Raw genomic sequence first — 7602 nt, 5'->3', positions numbered from 1 at the left:
CCCAGCAAGGTGATTGTCTAGCCTTGTCTTAAAGACCCCCAGGGTAGGAGCCAGCACCACTTCGCTTGGAAGTTGGTTCCAGTTCCTAGCCGCCCTGACAGTGAAGTAGCGCCTCCTGATGTCTAATCTGAATTTACCCTCTGCCAGCTTGTGACCGTTATTTCTTGTCGCTCCTGGTAGTGCTCGAGGGAACAGGGACTTCCCCAGTGCCTGCTGGTCCCCTCTGACTAGTTTGTAACAGGCAACTAGATTCCCCCTCAGCCTTCTCTTGTGGAGGCTGAACAGATTCAGGTCCCATAGCCTCTCCTCATAGGGCCTGCCCTGCTGCCTGCTGATCATGCAAGTGGCCCTCCTCTGGACCCTCTCCATATTGTCCACATCCCTCTATGTGCATTGTCTAGCAAGAGTAAAACCTATTTAAGTATGGTTAAATGAGAGCGAGAGATGATGAAAGGCAAGGAGATACTAAATTGTTTTTCAATCATTCTATTTGGCCATTGCTCATTGTGTAGTGTGGCAATTGTCCAGTAATTGTGTGAAAGAGAAGTGAAGGTCATAAAGAAAATCAGCAGCAGAATGTGGATCTTAATCCAAGAAAAAGCATCATCTTTGTTCCTGAAGCTGAACAGGGTACAATGGTCATTACGGCAGCATTTCCATTGACTTCCTTCACTGAGGTTTGGGTTGTGCCGTAAATCCTCACTGCAGCTCTTGCTGCCAGGGTTCTGCATGGACCAAAGGGGGAGTGATTTGGGAATAACCAGATTTGTTTTATATTTGAAACACTCTTTAAAACAAATTATTTCTTCTGAAAATGGCTTGCACCTTAAAATCAAGTAAAAAAAAAGTCTATATTGTATACCATAGAGGTTCAGTTCTTCTAAATATGTCATTATTTAATTTGTTAAAGTTGAGAACTAGAACATTTGGTTGCATCTTTAAGTTGAAAAACATCGGTTCATAGGAATATGGTAATTGTATGTAGATTTTCGTCACAGGGCCAAAATGAGGTCAGAGTTCACTGAGGCTTCATCATTTTATGTCTACCACAATATGTTTGTTAGTATCATGTGAACTGCATTTAATCTGCCATCAGTATATAAGTTCAAAGTAAGCTGTGATACGTTATTTTTGTTCTATTCAGTTTATACAGCAGCTGGCCAAATTCAGTAACTCCTAATGAGTCTTTGTCATTAATATGAATTAATGTGCTTCTATATTTTTTGTCTTCGATATCAGTAATAGAAAATAGTCATGCAAAATACTGAAAATGGTCATGCGAGATTCAGTTACATTTGTAGCTGAATTACATTAGCAGATCCCTTATGCATTAATACAATACAGCAGGTTTTAGGATCTGATTTTGAAACTCGTAGTATCATAGAAAATTAGGGTTGGAAGGGACCTCAGGATGACATCTAGTTCATCCCCCTGCTCAAAGTAGGACCATTCCCAACTATTTCATCCCAGCCAAGGCTTTGTCTAGTCAGGTCTTAAAAACCTCCAAGGACACTGATTCCACCACCTCTCTGGGTAACCTGTTCCAGTGCTTTACTACCCTCCTGGTGAGAAAATTCTTCCTAATATCTAACCTAAATTTCCCTTGCCACAACTTGAGACCATTGCTCCTTGTTCTGTCATCTGCCGTCACTAAGAACAGTCCAGCTCCATCCTCTTTGGAACCCCCTTCAGGTAGGTGAAGGCTGCTATTAAATCCTCCCTCAGTCTTCTCTTCTCCAGACTAAATAAGCCAAGTTCCCCTAGCCTTTCCTCAGAAGTCATGTGCCCCAACCTCCTAACTATTTTTGTTGCCCTCTGCTGGACTGTCTCCAATTTGTCTACATCCTTTCTGAAATGGAAGGGGGGCCCAAAACTGGACCCAGTACTGCAGGTGAGGCTTCACCAGTGCTGAATAGAGGGGAATAATCACTTCCCTTGATCTGCTGGTAACGCTGCTGTTAATGCAGCCCAGTATGCTGTTAGCCTTCTTCACAACGAGGGCACGCTGCTGGTTCGTATTCAGTTTATTGTCCACTGTAACCCCTGGGTCCTTTTCTGCAGAGAAGGCTGACATCAACTGTGAAGTACTAAGCACCACAACTTTCAGAGATTTCAGTAGAAGTTCAACATGATTAGTAATCAGAGGATCAGAGCTTCAAATATATTCAATAGAAATGTTTAGTAAATCCACCAAGCAGTTATTTTTCAGTTTGAGTTTGTAAAATAGTTTTGCTATAGAAAAACAATAATGCACACCTTTCTCTTCTCTTTGAAACAGGGCACTTTGATGAGGCACTGAAAGATTTCAAGACGGTTTTAGATTTAAACCCTCAGTTTGAAGATGCCTCCTTGAGTCTAAAACAGACTATTCTTGACAAAGAGGAAAAACAAAAGAGAACTTTATTAAATGATCAACTGAATACATAAAAATATTTTTCCTGACTCTTGATTGTCTTCAGTTCATTTCAGTTATTGAGGAAAGCAATACATAATAATTTACATGTGATTTGTCCTGCTCTGGTTTGTAAGTTCTTGGCTGTCTTGGATAAATAATCGAAGTAGGTATCTTATAATTGCAGAATCATTTTTTTTTTTTTTTTAATAGTTATGTAATGTTGAACAAAAGGACAGCATTAAATCTCTCTAAGATGCTGGTTATTTTATGTTGAAATCTTTTATAATATATACAGGGCTACTGGAAGTTCAGTAACCACAACTAAAATCCTCGCTCTAAAGAGATATCTAGGTACTTTTGCAGATTTATTTAGACAGTCTTAAGTGCAGAAAATAATCAAAATATATGGTAGGTTTCAGTTCAGGTATTAAAACATGAAATAACGATTTATCTTAACAATAATTACACTCACAGCCTATATATATACAGAAGAGTTGAAGCTAGACTGAATGATATACATAAGCTTTTAGGGTATTAAACAATCTTAGAGCTTTTTTGCACGTGAAAAATTAATTTGAATTAACTCCTTACAGCAGTGTGTCTAATGTCCGGTTGTATGGACAGTGATGGATATCTTTTAAGGGTTTAGCCTTAGGTTTTTTACTTCTCTAAAATTGTTTTGTAGTCTATTAGAAGGTTGCCTGTTGATTTCAAATATACTGATTGCAAAACTAATGGATGAAAGTATAGAAACAGTTGTTTTATTTTTTTATGACTGAATGAGTACTAAGCAGATATATGCTTTTAAATTTAGTATGAACTGCAAGAAGCCACAAGATTTGACTTGCTTATGGTAACTATTGTGAGGTTTTTTCTGTTTATTGAAAAAGTCTGTATATTAAATAAAAATCTGCATGATGACACATCTTTGTTAGTGCACACTGTTGCAGTCTTTGTTGCTGATTTGCCTTGAGTAGTGCTCAACTTTAGAATGCCATATGTGATCGTGCAGTTTTCGTATCCATAGGAATAAAGTTGAATAAGATTATTTTAATACTAATTTAACTTCGTACTCTGTGTTCCTTCATGGAGAATCTCCAAGCCTTTACAAACACAAGGCTACATCCTGGTCACTGAGACATGCAATTGCAGTGAAGATCTCAAAGCTACTTGGGTAAGTAGAGGGACCCATGGCCTACTTTACATTCTCCCTACAGTTAGTGCTAGTAGTTCTGGTGTGAAGCATTGCAGTACTTTCAGTCAGCAAACTACTTTGCTCCCCTTCTTGTTCAAAAACATATTAGAATGTCCCCATAGTGCTATTGAATTTGTTTTTTGGGTGGAGAAAGAGGCACTGAGACTTCCAAGAACCTTAATTTTGTTCTTTGTCAGAAATACCAAGTATGTGCACTGACTACATTTTATATCTTATTACTGCCCATCACTTCCAAGGCTAAATAATACACTAAAAGGTTGCATATTTTTTAAAGTGCTTGGTTTTATAAGTAAGGAACTCAGTTACTATTCTTTGTTGATGAAAATCTAAATCTGCCCATGACACAGCTGATCTAGAAAAAGTGATCCGTCCAGCTTAGGTGGGTGCTAAACAAGGGAGTTTCAGTTTTAGAGAAGAGTGGGTAGAGATCTGTCACTTGGAAACTGTCTGCGAAGGGATTGAAGGAGTGATCACAGATACAGCTTTCACCAAGCTATTATCACTTCCAAATGCCAATACATGAGCTTTATTTATTTTTTAAAGAAAAATAGGAAGAAACCTCCCATCATGTATATTCTGAAGAGCAAATAAATCAAGATTTTTAAAAATAATATATCCCCATTCTTTCATAGACATTTCATTTGATATTTTCTCCTATTCTGTGTTCTATATTGTACCTGTCATGATAACAGGATTGAATAATGAATATTTCACACCTGATTCATAGTAAATATGTATGTCTTTCTGAAAGAGAGAGAACTTTGTAACTTCCAGCATACTTTTTAATTCTTCAGGGCAGCTCTAGCCAAAAGGTATGTATTTTTGTAAGCTAGGCAGATCTTTTTGGCTTTCAATCACAAAGACCATCTGCTTTTCAGTCTGAAATTAATAAACAATGCTTTGTGGCATTCTCAACCACTGAGGCTTGTTGAAATTGTGTCAGAAAAGCATCATTACCCATGCTGGAAAACTGAAGTAAGACAATATATATTGTAATGATCCTTTGGCTTGAAACAGTTGCTATTCATAAAGGATTATGATTCAGAAGAATAGCTGAGTGTAGTAAAATTTTATTTATATTGTGTTTTCATATATAAGGCAGACAATCTCAACTTCAAAATGAGTGCACAGTGTAGTCTTTGGACAGTAAGCCGTACAGAGGGATATGGTAGTGTCGAGCTTACACCTTCACCAGACTTCAGATGGGTTCTCTGCCTGAAAATTATAAATGATTGTAGAATGTCTGAAATAATTCTGGCTGCCCTCTTCACAGCCTAAATGTTCCCCTTTCATGGTCATATGCTGCACCAATAAATCCAACAGGTGGCTGTTGCTAACATGCACAGATTGGCTGTATGTGTTGGCAAGGAACATTTCAGACATGAATAATTCACAGACTCTTTCCCGTGGTTTCCTACCCATAAACCTACCACAAAAAAACCATTGCCTGTTTCCTTCTATGTAGTTTTTATGTTGACCTATGTGCTTTTACTAGCAGACCCTCCATTTAGTCTATTCCCCAGGGCTGGGATTATCTCAACAACGAGTAACTATGTTCTCACCCAGTGGTTTTCTACCTATAATCTTAGAAAAGAGGTGCCCGTGCTGCATTACAGAATGTTTTATTTCTTCAGTTATCTGGCACAGCAGCTTTTTTTCTAAGCTCTTTCTTGATCAGAGACCTGGCAAAGAGGAACATTGCAGACCTCCATAGTACCCTGCTTTTTTGTGCTTCCCAGAAAGAGTGAGACTAGTTGTAGGCCACACACATTCTATTGTATTCCAGGGACTATTCATTTTCAGAGAAAGTTAGAAAATGACATCCCTGCACAGCAAGCCAGAAACTGTCTGGGCACTGGGCAGAGTTTGAGATTTGCAAATCTAGTAAGAGGAGCAAAATTATTCTAGTGGGAGAACCTTGCTGTGTTAAAAAGAAAGATTAGTATTTCACCCATTTTTTTTATTACTGCTGCTTTGGTACAGAATTTACCCTGCCAAACACTGTTCTAAACTTGAAATATTACAAATGAAATATGTCCATTTTGATGGACTTTGGAATGGACATTGAAATCATTAGCCCTTACTGGGTGGTGAACTGTAGTAGTAGTGCTGTTGTTGCTGTGGTGGGTCTAGGGAATGTCAAGAAGCTGGATTTGTGGGGTGAGGTAATATCTTCTATTGCACCAACTGTATGATTGAAAGATATATTAGACAAGCTTTTGGGCACAAGATGCCCTTGCTATGTTCTGAGCACTATTATGGACACTCAGACTTCCTCAATGTACAACTGTGGTAAAGAAATGAAAAGCAAGACATTAGGAGGTAAAAGGAACAATAATATTGTGCTAATTGAGGGTTAAGCTACTAAGCTATTATATGCAGGGCTTCTCAATGTTCACTCTAAAAGTTCACTCTAAAAGGGGTAAATCAGAGGTGGGCAACACTGATTCAAGTCTAAAGACTACCAGAGGTGTCTTGCCCCTCTGCTCAAGGTCGCACTGATTACCATATTTTGGGTCAGGAAGGAATTTTACCCCAATTGGTATAGACTATGGGGTTTTTTGCCTTCCTCTGTAGTAGGCGGTGGAAGGGCATGGCCCTCTGCCTGGGATCTCTTGAGCATATATTGACAACTTTTTACAGAGGCAGGACACTGGCTGCTCTGGTTCCCTTGCTTTACTTGTGGCAGTTAGGGTGTTATGTCTTTTGTTATGTCAGGGTCGATGGTACTTTAATAAGAGATTAGATTATGGATTTGTATAGGGTGGTTTGGATAGGAATGATTTTTCAGAGGGTTGGACTAGATGACCTCTGGAAGTCTCTTCTAGCGTTTCTTCTCTGTGATTTTCTATAATTTCTATGAGGGGTAGGTAGTCTTTGTGGAGGAGAGAGAATTCTACACCTGTCTGCTTTCTACTTCCTCAGAAGCATTTTCTGCAGGCCACTGCTGGCAACTGGATGATATATAAGATGGACCCTTGCTTCACACAGTATGGCAGTTCTGATATTTCTATAAACATTATCCTTTTACCATATGCAGGCAGCCCATGACTATTAATGCTATTACCCAATAAGGATAATGCTTTTGTTGCAGCAGCTCTTCAGAGGGATGCAGCACTTCAACATTATCCAGGCCTTTTACTAGAGTGATGGGACATGGCAGTGAAGACCTAACCCTGACCTAGGCCAAGGTTCTCACCCCCAGTTTAAAAAGGAGAAAAACACGTCCACACAGAAAGCATGAATGGGAACCCTGTCTACACCAATGGGACATCTGTCCTGAACTCTTTATCCTCTGTCCCTGAACTTAATGTCTCCAAGGTTTTCCTGGAAATACCTTACGCTAGTCCCTGGATAATCTTAGGCAAATCATTTAAGAAGGATCAGTTTCACCTCTGCAAAATATGGAAAGGGCTACTTCTCATGAGAGTCCCTACATTGCAGTGGAAAAGGGCCCAGATACTAACATGATCTAAAGTTCAGTGTTTTGCTTCAGTGGTCTTGAAATTGGTTGTGGGAGACACCTTGGAGCATCCTCACTGCCATATTTTTGGGTCTGAAGCATGCCAAGCAGAAGCAGGTGATTACACTGCTAGAACAGCAAGCGTTTTACAGGATTATGCATTTGTTAATTTGTGTGCATACAAATTGTACTTTTACATGACCCTGTCATCCAGCAGATTTCCAAGTGCATTTCAGCATCGAGATCCTCATTTATCCCCTTGATTTAAACAACATGGGCTCCAAGAATTGCCTAAATCAATGGTTGTCAGCCTGTGGTCTGCAAACCTTTGGGGGTCCTCAGATTATGTTTAAGGGGTCCGTGAAAGAAGTGTGATCAATCAAAAGTATGTGAATACCCACACTTACAATTTTCAAAGGGCTGCAACACCTACATTCAAAATTTTTTAGGGGTCCATAAATGAAAAAAGATTGAAAACCACTGGTCTAAGTGTTTCATAGTTTCTAGGGTCAGAAGGGACCTGAGCAG

The 7602-nt window shown here is 39.1% G+C and overlaps 1 protein-coding gene across 1 annotated transcript in view; it reads left to right on the top strand.

The window, feature by feature from the left end:
• TTC32 (tetratricopeptide repeat domain 32) overlaps positions 1 to 3322 on the top strand; it is a 10034-nt gene extending 6712 nt beyond the window's left edge. Inside the window, exon 3 of the mRNA XM_019520789.1 lies at positions 2279 to 3322. Coding sequence (XP_019376334.1) covers positions 2279 to 2427 — 149 coding nt within the window. The 3' untranslated portion in view covers positions 2428 to 3322. The remainder of the gene's footprint in view (positions 1 to 2278) is intronic.
• Positions 3323 to 7602: the final 4280 nt, after the last annotated feature.

Source organism: Gavialis gangeticus, unplaced genomic scaffold (assembly GCF_001723915.1).
Source record: "Gavialis gangeticus isolate Ggan-Ray unplaced genomic scaffold, GavGan_comp1, whole genome shotgun sequence".
Taxonomy (NCBI): Eukaryota; Metazoa; Chordata; order Crocodylia; family Gavialidae; genus Gavialis; species Gavialis gangeticus.
Note: the sequence above shows the minus strand (reverse complement) of the source record. Positions and strands in the feature narration are given on the sequence as shown.